Source organism: Sinocyclocheilus grahami, unplaced genomic scaffold (assembly GCF_001515645.1).
Source record: "Sinocyclocheilus grahami isolate Dianchi unplaced genomic scaffold, SAMN03320097.WGS_v1.1 scaffold63.1, whole genome shotgun sequence".
NCBI lineage: Eukaryota > Metazoa > Chordata > Actinopteri > Cypriniformes > Cyprinidae > Sinocyclocheilus > Sinocyclocheilus grahami.
In genome coordinates this window covers 170,763-189,327 of record NW_015505242.1, presented here as the reverse complement: position 1 = coordinate 189,327, position 18,565 = coordinate 170,763, and the positions used below count along the sequence as shown (strand labels likewise).

General features: G+C 36.7%; 1 protein-coding gene across 1 annotated transcript in view; it reads right to left on the bottom strand.

Moving 5' to 3' along the window:
• LOC107584812 (dedicator of cytokinesis protein 9-like) overlaps positions 1-18,565 on the bottom strand; it is a 44,683-nt gene that overhangs the window by 17,372 nt on the left and 8,746 nt on the right. Inside the window, exons 6-33 of the mRNA XM_016271579.1 lie at positions 16,808-16,982; positions 15,168-15,223; positions 14,133-14,207; positions 13,904-14,044; positions 13,309-13,515; positions 11,920-12,042; positions 11,489-11,571; positions 11,279-11,401; positions 10,175-10,254; positions 9,848-10,038; positions 9,582-9,647; positions 9,292-9,384; positions 8,466-8,577; positions 8,124-8,242; positions 6,820-6,906; positions 6,569-6,661; positions 6,358-6,473; positions 6,197-6,266; positions 5,960-6,085; positions 5,786-5,857; positions 5,326-5,472; positions 5,056-5,139; positions 3,373-3,484; positions 3,117-3,158; positions 2,394-2,572; positions 1,248-1,355; positions 1,033-1,144; positions 804-922 (exon numbers count right to left, since the gene is read on the bottom strand). Of these exons, the coding sequence (XP_016127065.1) occupies positions 804-922; positions 1,033-1,144; positions 1,248-1,355; positions 2,394-2,572; positions 3,117-3,158; positions 3,373-3,484; positions 5,056-5,139; positions 5,326-5,472; positions 5,786-5,857; positions 5,960-6,085; positions 6,197-6,266; positions 6,358-6,473; positions 6,569-6,661; positions 6,820-6,906; positions 8,124-8,242; positions 8,466-8,577; positions 9,292-9,384; positions 9,582-9,647; positions 9,848-10,038; positions 10,175-10,254; positions 11,279-11,401; positions 11,489-11,571; positions 11,920-12,042; positions 13,309-13,515; positions 13,904-14,044; positions 14,133-14,207; positions 15,168-15,223; positions 16,808-16,982 (3,111 nt within the window). The remainder of the gene's footprint in view (positions 1-803; positions 923-1,032; positions 1,145-1,247; positions 1,356-2,393; positions 2,573-3,116; positions 3,159-3,372; positions 3,485-5,055; positions 5,140-5,325; positions 5,473-5,785; positions 5,858-5,959; positions 6,086-6,196; positions 6,267-6,357; positions 6,474-6,568; positions 6,662-6,819; positions 6,907-8,123; positions 8,243-8,465; positions 8,578-9,291; positions 9,385-9,581; positions 9,648-9,847; positions 10,039-10,174; positions 10,255-11,278; positions 11,402-11,488; positions 11,572-11,919; positions 12,043-13,308; positions 13,516-13,903; positions 14,045-14,132; positions 14,208-15,167; positions 15,224-16,807; positions 16,983-18,565) is intronic.

Here is an 18,565-nt window from a genome sequence, read left to right as displayed (position 1 = left end):
AACAGTTTTCTTACTGTGTTAACAGAAAAATGTCAAACGAATTTAGTATTTTGACAAGACGAATAAAAATAGCTAATTGGCTATTTTTGTACAACCTACATTTTTTTTCTCTCTCTGCGACACTTTTTCCCTGTTGTGTTGTCAATGTTAAATGAATTGTATCCTGACAAGACGAATAAAAATAAGAAATGCAATTTTTGTACAACATTTTAATTTTCTCTGACTTTTTTTTCCCTACCGTGTTGCATAAAATATTAAACTAATTTTGTGTCTTAAGATAATTCATATAAATTCAAGTCAAAGTCAATAAATTCAAGACTCTTGACAAGATTAATAAAATAACATACAATTTTGTGCAGACTCTTTCTTTCAATAGCGGAAATTTAAATGTGAGATTCTGGAAACGAGATCTAAATTTAGCGGGAATGGTCGGGTCGGGAAGAAAATTATTCTAAGTGGACAGCGGGTGAACAAAGAGTGAATATATAGTGGGAGCAGGTAGGTGCGGAATAGAACCTTCCGGGAGCAGGCAGGAGTGGGACTAAAAAAACGGTCCTGCGCAGACCTCTACATCACAGCTCCAGTTAAAGGCGCCCTGAGCACATGTGGAGGGGGAAGGAACTCCCCCTGAACATTTAATACCTCCATTTAACATTGTTTTTAAAAGACAAAGTCAAGTCAAATTTAATTTTGTAAAGCGCTTTTCACAATGCAAATTATGAAAGCAGGACATTCTATTTAAACGAGGCAGATAAGAGATTATTTTGGGCCTGATGGACACCATCACTGTTATTCTACTTCACCTTATCGAAAGAGCTGGTCTTCTCAGGGATGCTGTTTCCTGAGTCTGTGCTGACCAGAGAACCTCGAGAGTCAGCGTGGCGCACAGAGCCAATGTTAGGCATAGAGGTGTGAGGAGAGGCTACACACAGAATAAACTTCATTCATATAACTAATACCATTCATTCATCACTATTGCTAGAAGGTGAAAGGCCTGAGTTGCTGGTAGGTTTTAATTTGCTCATCACTCACCAGTTCCTGAGATGACCCCAAATACATCTTTATGAAGGCTGTTTTCAAGGTTACCAACAGGTTTTTGGGGTGTTACTGTAGAGATGCTGGCAAGATGTTCATCTCGCCCATTCTGAGGAGAAATAGCAGAGAGATGGCATGTTGAAATATAAGGGTTGCTCAAGTTGTGAATAAAAGACTGATGAGAAAGAGAAAAAGAACACAAGATGATTCACCTGGTTGGTGTTAAAATTAAACGTGTCTCTCACATTTAATCTGTAAACGTTCTCCTGCAGTAACCCAAACAAGGGTAGATAGAGTGTCGCCAACCTGGCCTGCTGACTCTGTGTACACATACACAGATATTTACTGGTTAAAATCAATGTCTGTTTAAGGCACGTCTATTCACCCTGTGGTAATCTTGAAAGTGCTTCCAGGCACTGTTTTTTAAATAGGAAACTGGCATACAAGTACAGCCCCCTATGTACTTGAAATGGGAAAAAACTAAATATACAAAATAAGATTATGGTCAATACTATTCAAAATTTTGGGTTCATTTTTTTCTAAAACATTTATACTTTTATTCAGTAGGAACACATTAAATAATCAAAGGTGACTATTACATTGTTACAAAATAATTCTATTTGTGTATTCATCAAAGAATCCTGATAAACAATGTCTATTGTTGTGGAAATCACAGTTTCCACAATAATATTAAGCAGAACAACCATTTTCAACATTGATCATAATAAATGTTTCTTGAGCATCAGATCAGCATATTAGAATGATTTCTGAACGTTCATGTGACACTGAAGACTGAAGTAATGACTGCTGAAAATTCATTAATTACATTTTAGAATGTATAAAAATAGAAAACAGTTTCCAATAATATTCCAGAATATTAATGTTTTTACTGTATTTTTAATTAAATAAATTCAGCCTTGGTGAGCATAAGAGATTTCTTTCAAACACATAAAAAATGTAGTGACCCCAGACTTTTGATTGATAATGTATAGTTAAATCAGACATAAAGTTTGTCTTTAAAGCTCAAATCATGTTTAAAGCTACATTTCTCAGGCTGTCCAACAAAATGGGCATGTACATTCTAGAGTAAAAATTAAAAAACACAGTCAGTGCCTCTATCAAAAAGTTTATTGCCTCTTTTAACTGAAAGGCAGGGCTTCCATACCACATGTTACGGGTTCTCCTAATCATGTTTCCACCTACTATATATTCCTGTTATATAATACATATTTATTTGTTAAACCACTGTAAGTTGCTAAGGCAGTTACAAAATTAAGAAAACCCTTAGTGCAAACACCCTTAATTTTAAATCAGTTCTTTTTCTTAACTTGAGGGGTTTGTTGCAACTGGGCACTGACCTTTGAGGCATAGCGATCGTCAAATGTGTGTTTGATCATCAGACTCTTGAGAACCTGAATGGCGATCTGACGGACTTCCCCAAACTCCTGAAGAGCCCCACACACCTCCCTCAATAACAAACCCACTAGGAAGTGATTCCTGCAGAAATCATCCGTCAGTGAATAGTCCAACTGTAGATCTATGAGAAAAGAAAGAAAAAGAAAGACATCATACCACAAACACTGAATGTAACCACCAGCTAATTTAAAACTGTGTTTGAAAGTTTCAGCTCAAATATCCTGCTTAACAGATGAAAGAAAAATAGTTGCTGCTTTGTATTTAACAATGCCTTAAACAAAAACAGTTCTACAGCTTTTTATAATAAAACCAAAAGCAATGATTTGAAAATTATGCACTTTAAATTACAATTTCACTGATACAGGAAATCACAATAATCACACATACACAAGATGATTTCACAGGCAGACTCAACAGCCAGTTCATGGACAGTTATTACAAAACAAAGGTAAATAGAACAGTTTTAAACACCCAACCAAACATCTAGACTCATGAATGAATTAGCTTATATTGCACATCAACATGTAAGACAGACTGGAGTAGGTCCATTCCACATCAGGAATGAAACCATCATGGCAGTTATGACACTGAAGAGAGACATGGACTGTGTCATTAAGATTAAACACATGAACATTGTTCAGTGCCTGGCAAGCAGGACTGCTCACCTACTCTTCTGGCATGAGTCTCCTTAATGTGACACAGAAAAGCTAGCACACACAGATAAAGAAGAAACAGTGGAAAGGCAATCATATGAGCAACAGGTAAAGAATGCTCAAAGGACAGAAGCCACAAAGAAAGGAAAGAAGAATTAAATTAAATCTAATTCTCCTGATGAACAATTTAACCTTTCAAGAGAGACACAAGACAATTTCTTAGACTATTTCAACAACAGTGTGCCATAGAATACTGCTGTATGTTTACCTTGAAACCTCTGAATGCGGCCCTTCCCAAAAGGCATGGGCAGATTGAGGGGGACGTAGTGTTCATGATTACACACCACCCGCAGAAACTCAAACTTAAACTCATACAGCGTCTGCAAGGCACAAAGAGACACCCATATTATATATTATAGTTTTGAATAAATATGATTATTTTAAAAGAAAGCAATACTTTTATTCAACAAGGATCACATTAAATTATTTATCAAAGAATCCTAAAAAATATATATCATGGCTTTCACAAAAATATTAAGCAGAGCAACTGTTGATAATCAACACTGATAATGATAATGAGCACCAAATCAGCATATCTGAATGATTTCTGAAGGATCATGTGACACAGAAGACTGGAGTGATGGCTGCTGAAAATTCTGTGTTGCTTGCCACCAAAATATATTAAAACAGAAAACAGTTATTTTAAATTGTAACAATATTTTAAATATGACTATTTTAATATATTTTTGATTTAAAAAATCCATCCTTGGTGTAAGAGATTTCTTTCAAAAACATTTTAAAAAATCGTACAGACCCCAAACCTCTTATATTATAGCTAACATTTTATAATAAATATATAATAACTCATTAATAAATCATTAACAAGCATTATATAATGCTAAACAGATCATTAGTTAATATACATTCAAATAGCTAGAAACATGAGATGATGTGCTTATAAATGTTTACTACTAATAATAAACTTATTAAACATTATCTAATGATTAACAGATCATTAATTCATGTAAATTAAAATGATTACAAATTTCATTAAACTTTTAGTTCATATAATCATGTACTTTTTGTGTTTAGCAAACATTTATCAAAACTTAACTAACCACCTTTTCGACAAACGTTGTTACAGTAGTTAAAAGTCCATTTATAAATGATGAATAGTCTCAACTTTATATTGGGTACTGCAAAAACATAAGCAAATGATTGGTAAAGATGAGTAAAGAGGGTGAATTCAGGTCAGCTGGACACTTTTTGCCCTCATCTTTTTGAGATGACTGCTTGTAAAAGTACTAATGATGAGTACATTTTTATAAAAATTTACAAACGACAAATAGTTTCCACTTTAGATTGGGTACTGCAAAAACATAAACAAATAATTAATAACTGATTTGTTAAGATGTGTAAATACTTGAAGTATACAAAACAAAGACCAAATATATGACCTTTACGGACTGTGATTATGAGTTAATGAATAATATATTAACATGAATGGTTTGTGAAGTGCTTAAAATGAATAATTAAGCTATTTTTTCACAACCTTTGTAAATGTAAAATCATTTGTAGATTTTTTAAAAAGTGCATGATCATATGAAATTAAATTTATGACATTTGTAAACATTATCGAAAGACCCGTTAAGCATTATACAATGTTTGTTAATGATTTAGTAATTAAGCTTTAATCATTGTAAACCATCTGTCAAAGTCATTTGAAGATTTTTTAAAAGTGCATGATCGTATGAATTGAAAGTTTAATGACATTTGTAAGCATTTGATGATCTGTTAATCATTAGGCAATGTTTAATAAATTTATTAGTAAACATTAACAAGCACATAATCTCATATTTCGAGCTATGTGAATATTAACTAATGATCTGCTAAGCATTATAATTTTTGATAATTATTTATTAATGAAAGTTATTATAAAGTGTTACCGTACCTTGGGATCTCCAGGTACAAAACAGGAGATGTAGTTGTTTATCTGCTTGAAGACAAATCCTCGATCCATAAAGGTAAAACAGCGCTGTAGGGCAGTTAGTGAGAAGACACTGTTGTTAAATGTATTCAAATAGTCATTAATGATATACAACTCTCAATATCAAATACAACTCTCAGCAACTCAGGATGTCTCATAGACAAGATGTCTCTTTGCAGACAAAATGATCAAATATTGGTCAGTGCTTCAGCGTATAAAATCAACTGGCTATACCTTTATGAAGACGGCCAGGCTATGGTCGGCATTGCGGGCAGCATCCAGATTGTCCTTATACTTCTGGGTGATGTGGGGCATCAGCATGTTCACCAGTGTCTCCACAGCGTGGTGGAACGAAGCTGTAAATCGCTGGTTCCTGGACAACTACACACACAACACAGCTAAGACAATTAATAACTGGAACATGGTAAACTGCCTAATACAGCAAAAACCACGGTAAACAGTTTCCAAAATCCACAGTTATTGCAGGTACCTTTACTATGGTAAAACCTTAATACAGGGTCTCTTTCAAGAGAGTGAGAAGCTTTCAGAATCTTTTTTATTTTGGTTAATTTCCATTGTTGATAACAGTGAAGGCAAATACCAAGTTTTCACTGTTTTAACCAGCATATTTTGGCAAAAACTATGGTTACCATGGTAAATTTTTGGTAAAGTAAAGGCATATAATTGTGTTTACCTTAACCTTGCCACTTTCCATCAGGTACTGTGCCATTGACTTCACCAGGGCTTCAAAAAAATACCACGAATACTGAAACACCGGAGTAAACATTTCAACCATTGACAAATAGAACTCATAAGAAACTTGCTGAGATTTAAAAGTTTTAAAACAGAAATTTTAAAACAAAACTACCTTGAGAAGCTTGTTGCTGGTTAGGAAGTCGGTTGAAGGCTTTAAAATGGATGTCATGGCTTTGGCCAGTTCCTCATGCACTGTCTTACTGTAATTGGTTGAATAGGACTCTGTTTTAAACACGTACTGGAATAACAGGAAGAAAATCATGTAACCAAGATCTACTTTAGAAACTGAAAAAAGTTTGACAGTGTACATTGCAATAAATATGGTTGAATGTTTCAGAGCTTGATTTACCTTCACATAAGACCTCAAGTAGTGTTCTAGACCCTCTTCATGGCACTGAGCAACAATGTGGACCATGACCCTGTAGGGGAGACAAACAGACAACAAGAGGGTATGTGAGACAGCAAGAGAAAGACCACATGTTCTGATTTTGGCGACTCCTATTCTCTCACCTGGTGGTGTTTACAGCCACATCCTCATTACTGGTGCTGGTCAGAACATGAACCAGCTGGTTTAAAATAGTCGGCAGGAAGTTGATCATAACATGACCTTCCATGGCATGAAGACTCTGGGAATGTATGGGTAATGTTTTGTCATTTAACCCACCATAATAAGAATAATTAACGCAGAAGAATCCTGCTTCTCTAACTTCTCCATGCTCACCTTGAGGTATTTGACAAGCTCACCCTCAGTTGGATGGGTGGCACCAGACTGCATACTCTGGAAATGATGAAAAAAATTGTGCAGGTGCTGATCCTGAGGAGGTGAAAAGACATGCTTAAATTAGATAAATATGGAACCTATATATACAGTATATATATATATATATATATATATATATATATATATATATATATATATACAGTATATGTATGTGTGTGTCTGTGTGAGTGTGTGTGTGTGTGTGTTCATACCTGCGTGTAGATGGTAGAGACCAGATGTGTAGACACTTTGAAAAGAAGACGTCCTCCATCCACCCACTTTATCTCAGGACTAGAGTGCTGCAAACACAACACCCATAAAACAATATCATGTTTAAACAGTTTATTTTGATTATACTGACAGATCATCCACTGAAAGATCTATTTAATGTATTTCTCATATACAGCAATGAGATTAAATGAAGGGAAAATGGAGACTTTTGCTGAATTTGTCCCATGCTTGTTATAAAGCCATGCCTTCTCATATTTCCTAATTTAATTTTTATGAGAAAATAGCCAACTAATCTTTTGTATTTGTGTATGTCTTAATGTGTTTCAAAAGGGATCCCAACAAAGTCAAAGATTTCAATATGAACTCAAAAAAGTTTCTCATTAAATTAAAAAGACCAAATGATCTGAGCTGCTTTATCCACAGAAGTTGCATAGCTCTCTATCCTCCTAATACTAATACTAATTTGTGCCTAGTTTTATTTCAATAATGACAACTCTCTAAATAGTTTCAGCATGTTATGGATATGACAATGGTAATGCATTTGGTTATAGCGACTTGGACTTGATCTGGTATGCATTCTGGTGCAGTTGTAGAGCAAGTATGGATTGCTACTGCCAATAGACAGACTCACTGCTGTGAGCATGTCAGATACTGGATGTTGCTACTTCATGAATAGGCATACATAAATCCTGTAGCAGATCTAGACAGGTGGAGCTGGGGGAGGTGGAAGGTTTTAGAGGAACTTTATAGTGTGCTGCAGGACCAGCTTACAATGAACACTGAACCAGACAATTTGAAATGTTGAGCACACAGTCTAATTGCCTGCAGAATCAGAAGAGGCCAATCAGCTTGTGCGAAGTGATAAATAATGCGGCTGCTATCAGATTGCATATAAAGGACCCATCAGCCTGCACTATCTATCATGACTGAACTAGAACTAGTCATTTATGGAATTTTAGGAAAAATATCTATGACAAAGTTGATTCATCAATGTAACATAACTGTGAGCCCCAAAGAGTCTCCAGTGCTATTAAATAGCAACCTCTTCCAGTGTAAAACTGATAGTATGCAATACGATACACTCAGACAAAAGATCAATAAATAATTAGATGTAGATATTCACAAAGTTTATCCAAATAGCAAATTAGACCACACACGCAAAGACTCAATTGCTATACAAAGAACAGGTACAAGAACAGGTACAGGTTTACATTTGGTCAGCAAATGACCAACATTTTTGCCAAGAAGGACAAGTTTTTGTTATGACTGTGCACAGTGGGTTTACCTTGCTTACACCCTCCTGGCAGCTGAGGTAACCATTTGGTAGGTTGGACGCCACAGAGATGTGCTGCTCACTCATAACAACACGACCATCTTTAAGCAGAGGAAGCCAGGCAGAGCCCACTGACAGAGAAACAGACAGACATTGAGAGTACAGTATGTGTTAGAGAAAACATTCAGCACATCCAAAGACTACACTTAATGTGACTGGTTGATTGGTATGCCTCTCTGAAAATGCTGCAGAAATGTTATGCATAAAAAAAAAGAAGAAACAAGTTCCTGGAGCTCTACCCCATGCCTCAAAATATTAGCACTATCAGTGACCGAATTACCCAACATGCTGTACCTGGGGTCTCCACTATGTCCCGCTTCTTTGTGCTGCTGTCACAGCTGATGTGGTAAAAAGTGAAGAGCAGGTGATGCTTTTCATGAAGTTGTGTGGGCAACTCAATTTTTATCTGCAGTACACAAACACACACACACACACAATATGATTTAAAGAAAAAAAAACTAAAACCTAAAATATATAAGATCACTTTGATTATGACATATAAACATGATTAATATTTTCAATATCTACACAACAAATATGAGGTGAAGAAGGACATCATCCTGAATAATTAAAAGATACAAATGTAAACACTGATTATGTACATTTAAATATACAGTGATCAACTTTCTCATATTTGTATACCTCAACCCACTATTATCATTACATTATATATACAGGGATACTCAACTAACTATACACACACAGCATATCTGGAATTTGGAATATCTGAGACTACTTGTGAAAATTATTAAATTCTGTGTATGTATAAAAAATTCCCATTAAAATTTTGTTATTATTATTATATGAACATACAAGAATTTGAGTGAAAAGTTGAAATAAAAATGTAACTTAAATTTTTGAATTTCTTAGTATTTCGTTTGCCCCCCTTTGGTTCTACTGACAGCAGTACTCAAGTTATTTGTGCAAGTTTGTGCAAAACCTTATGATAACACCATAACATTTTTGTTTACAATTTTTCTACATTTTAAAACTTTTTTCAGTTTTAAATTTTGAACTCCTGTTTTTCAATATGGTCTCAAACATTTGAACCCCACTGTATACAGCATATTACTTCCTGCTTGGCCCCCTATAAAATATATATTGGCGTCCCATTCATCACCTCATCATAAAACTCTGGGTTCTGCTGGTGGTGCAGTACTGCTGCATTGGCATGTTTGGTGAAGAGAGGACCTCCTGGACAACCATAGATACACTATACATAACAGGGACACACAAACACAGTGATTTTTTTAAAGTTAAATTTAAGTTCCTTTTTAATTTTATTTCAACAGGGCAATGCAAGAAAGGACAGAAAACAGTGAGAAAGGAGAGAGCGGAACAGAGTCTGGAAAAGACCTTGAGTATTTATTATATATCAGTCATAAGAAAGGGCTTGGGGCAGCCTTGTACCTTCAAAGGTTGGGCATCCTCTTCATCTGACTCTCTGAATTCCACACATACTGCGATGTTCCTTGCCTGAGTCACATAAGACAAAGACAGAACATGAGCCAAAAAACGACTTACTATCGAATCCCTAAGTGCATGTTTTATGAGTGGCGGGTGTGAGCCTTCATTACACTGACCATATCTCATATGTCAATACATTTGGCTGAGGGCAATAATTTTGCAAGAAAATGGAAAAAGCAAGAAGCTTTCAGCTGATAATGCTAGTGTACCTTGGCAAAAGACTTCTGGTTGTCATATTTGAGGTGTTTGGGATAGACATAGAGATGATTGTTGTAGGTGGTGAAAGGCTGAGAGCACTTGGCAATACAGGGAACAAACTCCTCCACCTCCAACAGAACACCGGTGCTCGGCCCATTACTCTCAAAAGGTCTCACTGGGATGTAGGATGGAGTGACACAATCTAGCCAATGGTGAGGAGAAAATCTAAGTTCAAGTGACCAATTCATTGCACACAAGGAAGACACAGAGTTTCAGGAAATCTCAGAAAAGACATACATTATGTTAGGGTTACATTAACAAATAGTTTGAAGACTTACTAGCCACATCAGGAGGGACATTATCAATGGTCACATCCAGGTTACCCAAGATGACGGGTAGTTTAGCCATCTTCTCAGGTCTGTGTACACCGTTTAGACATATTCACTAGTGGTCAAATATTTAATTTATTTATTTATTTATTTTTGTGTTGTCTCTTAAGCTCACCAAGGCTGCATTAATATTGTGAAAAATTGTTACGATGTAAAATAACCGTTTTCTATTTTAATATATTTTAAAATGTAATATGTTCCTGTGATGGCGAAGCTGAATTTTCAGCAGCCATTACTCCAGTTTCACATGATCCTTTAGACATATTTGTAATATGCTGATATGATGCTTATTATTATCATCAATGTTGAAAACCCTTTTTGAGGCAAGGATACATTAAAAAAGTGATAAAAAGTGACAGTAAAGACATTTATAATGATACAAAAGATTTATTTGAAATAAATGCAGTTCTTTTGAACTTTGCATTAATCAAAACAAATATCACAAATAAATATTATGCAGCAAAAAATATGTTCAACATTGATAATAATAAGAACCATTATTAATAATTGAGAACCAATACTAATTGATAATAACTGAGAACCAAATCAGCATATTAGATTGATTTCTGAAGGAGCATTCTGAAGGACACTGAAGACTGGAGTAATGGCTGCTAAAAATTCAGCTTATCCATCCGAGGAATAAATTACATTTTAAAACATATTCAAATAGAAAACAGTTCTTTTATACTGTAATAAAATTTCACAATATTACTATTTTAATGTATTTTTGAGAGACCTCTTTCACAGATCTCTTTCAAAAACATTTAAACATCCTAATTATTCCAAACTTTTGACATGTAGTGTACAGTACATTTATATTTGAAGCTCATATATTTGTAGGAGGCCTGAAAAAGTGCCCCTCTGAGAGGTACTACAAAACACATTCCTAACAGTGGGACCGTCCACAGCTGCAAAAACACTGCAGAAGAATATGATGTTCAGAAAATATTTCCATTTAAAATCCATTGTTTTAATATACTGAATCTACTGTACTGTAAAAGGGACAGGAATCTCTAGTGAAGACAAGTCTGATGACATGAAGTGAATACTGACTTCCTAAAATCCGCCAGCAGTTTGAAAAGATCTTCTTCTGAGAGTTTATTACTGTCTTGCCGATACAGCGCGGAGAACCGAGCGCTTTTATCCAAAGTCCCTGAGGCATCTTTAAACACAGGCCTATGGAAAAGAACAAAAAGATTAAATATTGTGTTTGACACTACACACAGAGAGAAGAACAGAACCTTCCAGGCTGTTTTGGCTCACCGAGCTGCCCATGCGAAAGGCATCCTGTACTGGCCCAGTCTGCTGCAGGCCATCTTGGCATTCTTCAAAACCTTCTGAGCAACCTGTGAAGCAAAACACACACATTGTTCCCCACAACCTCTCCAGAGACATTTTATTAACAGTGAACTGGGCAGACAGCACGTTCCTAGCAGTTATGCGGGGGTTTTGGATGGTATCGTTGTGTAGTTTTAGGCAGGATATTGAAGGGGTCATTGTGGGATGTGGTAGAATTGTTTGAAAGTTTATGGCCTAAGCCCTGATAATCCTTTTCCTTATCCTTGCAATAACCACTTATTGTTTTGATTGACAGTGTGTATTTGGTTCTTGTGTTTTGTTTGGTATATGAGTGTGTGTATGTTTGGGTCAGCGGTTTTGTTTATGTATGTGTGTAGTTGTGTTAGGCTCATTGCCTTGCTGGAGTCAGAGCTCTTCATGTAGGGCTCAGCGCAGTGAGTAATCCCTCCCTGCAGAACTTTCTCGATTCGAGCAACCAGGAAGATGTCAGGGTGAGGACACGTCACAGAGAAGACACCCTGAAACACAAACGAGCACAGAGCCTTCTCTTACTGAAAAGATTGTGTATTTCAGTTATGCATCCTTTTTCCAAAAGAGGACGTCCCCGATGGGAGGTTAGATATAGATAACTTCTAGGACAAATTGTCCCCAAAGTATAAACACACTCCACTTACTCTCTTACTTTTAATGAAGTCTATCTATCTATCTATCTATCCATCCATCCATCCAGCCATCCATCTACAGAATCCGTCCGTCTGTCCATCCACCCATGTATCTACAGTATCCATCCATCCATCTACAGTATCTGTCCATCCATCCATCCATCTATCTATCCATCCAATCCATCCGTCTACAGTATCCCTCCATCTGTCCATCCATCTACAGTATCTGTCCGTCCATCCATCTATCCACCCATGTATCTACAATATCCATCATCCATCCATCCATCTATCCATCCAATGAATCAATCAATCAATCCATCTATCCACCCATGTATTTACAGTATCCATCATCCATCCAATCAATCAATCCATCTATCCACCCATGTATCTAGAGTATCCATCATCCATCCATCCATCCATCCAATCAATCAATCAATACATCCATCTACAGTATCCGTCAGTCCATCCATTCATCCATCCATCTATCCACCCATGTATCTACAGTATCCATCATCCATCCATCTATAGTATCCGTCCGTTCGTCCATCCATCCATCCATCTATAGTATCCGTATGTCCATCCATCCATCTATCCACCCATGTATCTACAGTATCCACCATCCATCCATCCATCTACAGTATCCGTCAGTCCATCCATCCATCCATCTATCCACCCATGTATCTATAGTATCCATCATCCATCCATCCATCTATAGTATATGTCCGTTCGTTCGTCCATCCATCCATCCATCTATAGTATCCATCTGTCCATCCATCCATCCATCTATCCACCCATGTATCTACAGTATCCACCATCCATCCATCCAATCCATCCATCTACAGTATCCGTCAGTCCATCCATCCATCCATCCATCCATCTATCCACCCATGTATCTACAGTATCCATCATCCATCCATTTATAGTATCCGTCTGTCCATCCATCCATCCATCTATAGTATCCCTCTGTCCATCCGTCCATCTATAGTATCCGTCCGTCCATCCATCCATCCATCCAATCCATCCATCTACAGTATCTATCCATCCATCCATCTACAGTATACTGTATATCTATATATCCATCCATCCAACTGCCTCTGAAAATGGATTGTTCGGTCCTCTTACTTTTTTGGGGTACTGCAGCATCCCCTCTGGCAGTTCACTAAGCAGCGTTTCTTGGTGAGGTGTGTCCATCCCTCCATTTATCTGCATGCTGGGAGGTGGGATCATGGATCGGACCAGTGGGTGGTTTAGATCCACATGAAAATCTGCAGATATTTTTCGGCTGTTCTGCACGTCAAACAGTGAAAGCACCACGAAGAAGGGCTCCACCTGAAGAAAACCGTAAAGCTGCACCTAATCTGTACCAGAAGTGTGGGTTGAGCTACATGTTGACACGTTGGACCGCTTCAACAAACAGAGGAATGTTTGCAAGCACCAGAGAGGCACAGTATTTGAACTTGTAGCTTATTGAGAAGTCTTGTAAGTGTGTGTGCACATTAAACTGGAATAGGAGAAAGTCTTTTAACATTGAAATAATTACACATTTACCTTTATGTAATCATATTCAGGGCTGACTATCGATATACACAAAATTCTAATTTTCCCATGGAGTTTGGCTGGTTGCCACAACATATCCTTCATCAGATACAGTAATACCCAGCAAAAGAAAAGAGCTTTCTAACCACAGAACCATTGTGATTGTGTGTGTGAAGCTTACGTTAGTAGTAGGACCCTCCTCATTCTCTGCTACACAGCTCTGAAGGTTGAAGGACAGATCATTGCAGCTCACCAAAACTCTCTTCCCAAACTTCTCCTCAAACTGCTTCACGTCAGGTTCAATGCCAGACAAATCGAGTTTCTACAGGCCAAAACATACACACATAGCGTAAAACCAGCAGCTCACCGTGTGATTTAAGGGATTATTTATTATTAGAGCTGTGGCTCACCTGTGTGTCAGAGTCCAGAGTGAAGAGTTTCAGACGAGTTTCACTCCTCATCTTGGACTCAATGTCTCTTGCACTCTGAAAAGCAAAAACAGGGAGCCAATTGCTAATTACCACAGCTGATTGTGTTTCCTACTCCAGCATATTGCATTACAAAAATCATTTTCTTAATTATTATTTTGTCTTGGCTTCCAGTGGAATACGTAAAAATACTTAAAACAAGATTAATGTACATGAGAGATAAAATAACAAGATAACAGAACTATTTTTTTTCAGAGAATATATCTGAAAAATAAATTTCCTACCCTATTGACAGTCTGTTTTTAAACTTAAAATTAGTTTGATTTAAGATTAAACTAAGAAAAAAAAAATTAATTTTTAAATGAGCAATTATTAAACAGAAGGAAGACAAGAAATACTCTTTGTGCATTTGTAACTTCATTTGCAATTACACAATTATAAATTGTCTCTTTTTACACGGTGTTACTTCTGAAGTAAACGCATCACATTTTATGAATGTTTAGATATTTTACTGCAAAACAAAACAAAAGAAACGCTATAAAGTATTTAAGATCATTAAAGTGAGATATCAAAGGATGTGTGAGAAAATATTCTGACTTTAGAGAGAAGAGGCGCCTAGACGATTGATTCCAGGGAGGAGAGAGACGGCAGAAAGGAGAATAAAGAGCGAGATAGAGATGAGATGTGTGTGTGTGTCTATGTTCCAAAGTATGGGTGGTTCATTGTGGAATGGTTGGAAAACATCAGACGAGAGGATTAGGGGTGTGTGGAAAAACTGTGGATGTGTAGAGAAAAGGCAGACAGCGAGGACGCCAGCATTGAGATCATGCTACAGTCAAGACACAGAAGGCGAAAACCAGTATTCACCTTCACACACACACACACACACACACACACACGCGCACACACACACACACACACACACACACACACCCTGTGAAACTGTAGATGAGTGTTTGTATAATCAGCTAATCAGGAGATCATGTGTCTATATGTGTGTCTATTTGTTCACAATACCTGGAAACTGTCCTGAAAATTCCCCGGTGAGATGTCTGTCTTGCCCAGCTCATCATCTGTGTGAGAGAAAACACACTTGCTGTACTGAAACTCTCAAAACCAGCAAACAGTCATTAGTCTTAATGTATATAAATCAACATGTAGTGACTAGGAAAACTGTCAGATAACAGTGTCAAATCATAACAACCACAAAAATGTGGCTGCTCAAATATTAAAGCTGCCAAACTACATTTTTGTGATTAAAAAGTGAGTGATGTAGGAGTTTCCTAGAGTTTACAGCAATATAGTTTCTAAGGTGTTTTGAGCGGTTTTAAACATTGATATCTGTATATGTGGTAACTAGAGTGTTTTGGGTGGTTACTAGGGTGTTACTTTGAAGTTTCTTAGGTATTCCAATGTTTTTTTAAATATATTTATATGACATATGTGCTTTTATGGGTGGTTGCAAGTGAGTTCCTAGAGTGTTTGGATGCAAACTATGCAGTTTCTAAAGTATTCAGAGTGGCTTTAAACATGAATATATCTGGTATGGGTTTCTAGGGTGCTGTGGGTGGCTTTAGGGGGTCCCTAAAGTGTTATGGGTGGTTCCTAGGGGTTGCTAGGGTATTATGGATGGTTGCCAGGGTGTTGCTACAGAATGTGGTTTTAAAAATGTTAAAATCTTGTTTCTAGGATGTTGTTAGTGGCTGCTAGGGGGTTCCTAGAGTTTGTGTTTAGGTCCTAGGGATTGCCAGGGTATTGTGATTGATTGCTAGGACGATGCTAGTGGTTTCTACGGTGTGGAAAGTTGCTAGGGTGTTGTGGGTGATCACTAGGGAATTGCTATGTAGCTTCTTAGGTGCTCTGAGTGGTTTTAAACATGTTAATATGTTCAATATGTAGTTTTTAGGGTGTTCTGGGTTGTTGCTTTCTTTCCCAAGATATTCCAGCCCCTAGATATGATTTGGGGTCCTCCCTAAAGGCAAATCGAAAGGATTCTTTGTTCATTTTATTGTATTAAGCTGTCTATTGTAACAGCACACATCTCCTCAGCATGATTTGAGGTATCTTTCATGTCCGTAGAACAAACATTGTGAGACGAGTTAGGCGCCAAAGTTTAATTCTTAGGGTCAGAAGTTTGTTCAGATCCCAAACCCTAAGTATGACTAATAGCAACAGCCATGCTCGCGTTAGCAAGCTCCACTAGTGATTAGCTATATTTGGTTCTGCACTCTGATTGGCCGACAGGTGTTTATTGTTTTATACGAGGCAAGAAGAAAGGAATGTGCTGTCTCCTTTGAAACTCATCAAATGTAAATAAAGACTCCCAACCTCCTCTCCTGTGTGAAATTCGAAGGGTTTAAGAGGTGTTAAGTGTTACTGTTTGTGTATGGCTATGTGTGCATCAGTTCTGGAGTGTTGGCTATATGGATCTATCTATTAAAAGACATTAAAAGTGTGGGTGGTCTCTTCAAAGAACACATACACATGTATGAGACACGACTACACCAGCTGACTCTGTAATTACATGTCTGCGTACTCAAACTGTGTCAACAATCTTTTATTATCATATAGTAATGTATCAAAGCATGTCAGCGAACATACATGACATCAATACACATCTGTGAACTGCACACACTCTTACTGGCCCAAACACACACCATCGTGCAGTTCTCCATTCCTCCTCTCCTGCATGGCGAGCTCAAAGCTGCTGTGGAGGATCTTGTTGAGGGTGTTAATCCAGTCATCCATCTCTCCTTCGCCGTCTGCAGCCAGAAGATAAGTGCTTTTATCCTGCATCTTCAGCTCAAATGCGAAACGACGCACCTTACTGTTCTGCACACAGACACAACAGAGAAAGAGTGACATTTCTAATCATGCCACTGGCACTCAATAGCATAGTTCATATTATTCAGCCTTGTAAGAATTTGATGAGAATATTTTTTAGTTTATTGAAACTGGACTTTTGATTGGTATCTTGGCAAGTTCGAGACATTGTTAGATCTCTTATGAAACTCACTGGAGTATTAGTGAGGTATTTTTTCTGGAAGAAAAATCTGAGAAACAATAGATTGTGAGAAGTTAATCTTCACTTGATCTCCATTTAAGCTCACTGCTGTCTAAAAGAACAATTGAGACATAAGAGTTCCTACTATTTATTACATTTTTTTTTACTTTTCTTTCCTATGAGAGCACCTAAGACTTTGGAATGATTTTACACTTGATGAATTTATGATGAATTTACACCAGAAATGACTCTGGAAAATATATCCATCCTGCAGCAGGAGCTGAAACCCATTTATTCCCAGACGACTGCTGAGGAATATCTGGCTGCTTTGCATGTGCACCTGTTGAAATGTTTAGGTTTTGGATCTAGAAATAACTTTTACTATTTCTCTTTTGTCTGAAATGTGTAAAACAGACAAAATGTCAAAAAACAGATGTTGAAAACAGACAAAACAGGTTGCGCACACCAAAGGAGTCCTCTATTCTTTCAGGAGGCCTGGTGAATCGAGGAATGTGATCACATTTGCGCACACACTGAGCACACCACAGGAGAAAATGGAAATAATTGACCCTGGGAGAAATCATGCGTGAATTAGGCTGGACCTCATCTTTTCCTCTGTGCCTCGCGCCCGTTTTTATCTTTTTCTCTTTCTTTGCAACTCTGAGCAGCCTCATCTGAGGAACTGGTTATCCAAACACTGATATCCCCTCTTGGTCGAGACAAAGGAAGGGACTCGTGAGGATGTTATTAGAGATCAGAACTCCTATAAACTGCTTTGTGCTGCAGTAAATACACAAAACAAAGTGTATTTACATTTATTGTTTTGGCGCCCTTATGAACTTTAAAGGAATGTTCTGGGTTCAATACAAGTTCAGCTCCATCGATAAAATTTGTGGAGCAATGTTGATTACCACAGAGTATAATGCTAACTTGGTTCGATCCTCAGTAAAAAAAAAAAAAGCAAAAATTACAGTCAATTACAGTAGAATAGGTTACAATATAAGTAAACAGACTGATAAACATAAATACAATTTTTGTTACACACTGAATAAATTTGTGCACATCTGATTATAATTATTTAAAAAAAAAAGAAGTTCTTACAGATATTTTATTTAATATTATTTAGAAATATTTATTATTATTATTGGTTTATTGGGAGTTGTACCACATGACATTTTAGAACCTGAACAAACTTTGTCATAAAAAGGTCAAATTATCTATTTTAAGACTTTGACACAGATATGACACAGATATTATGAGGGGTCTGCTGGAATATTTCATGTTTTTTTAATGCAGGTTGATTGCACCAAATTACTTAATTTGGTGGGCAAAATTTTATATATACGTATATATATATATATATATATATATATATATATATATATATATATATATATATATATATATAAGA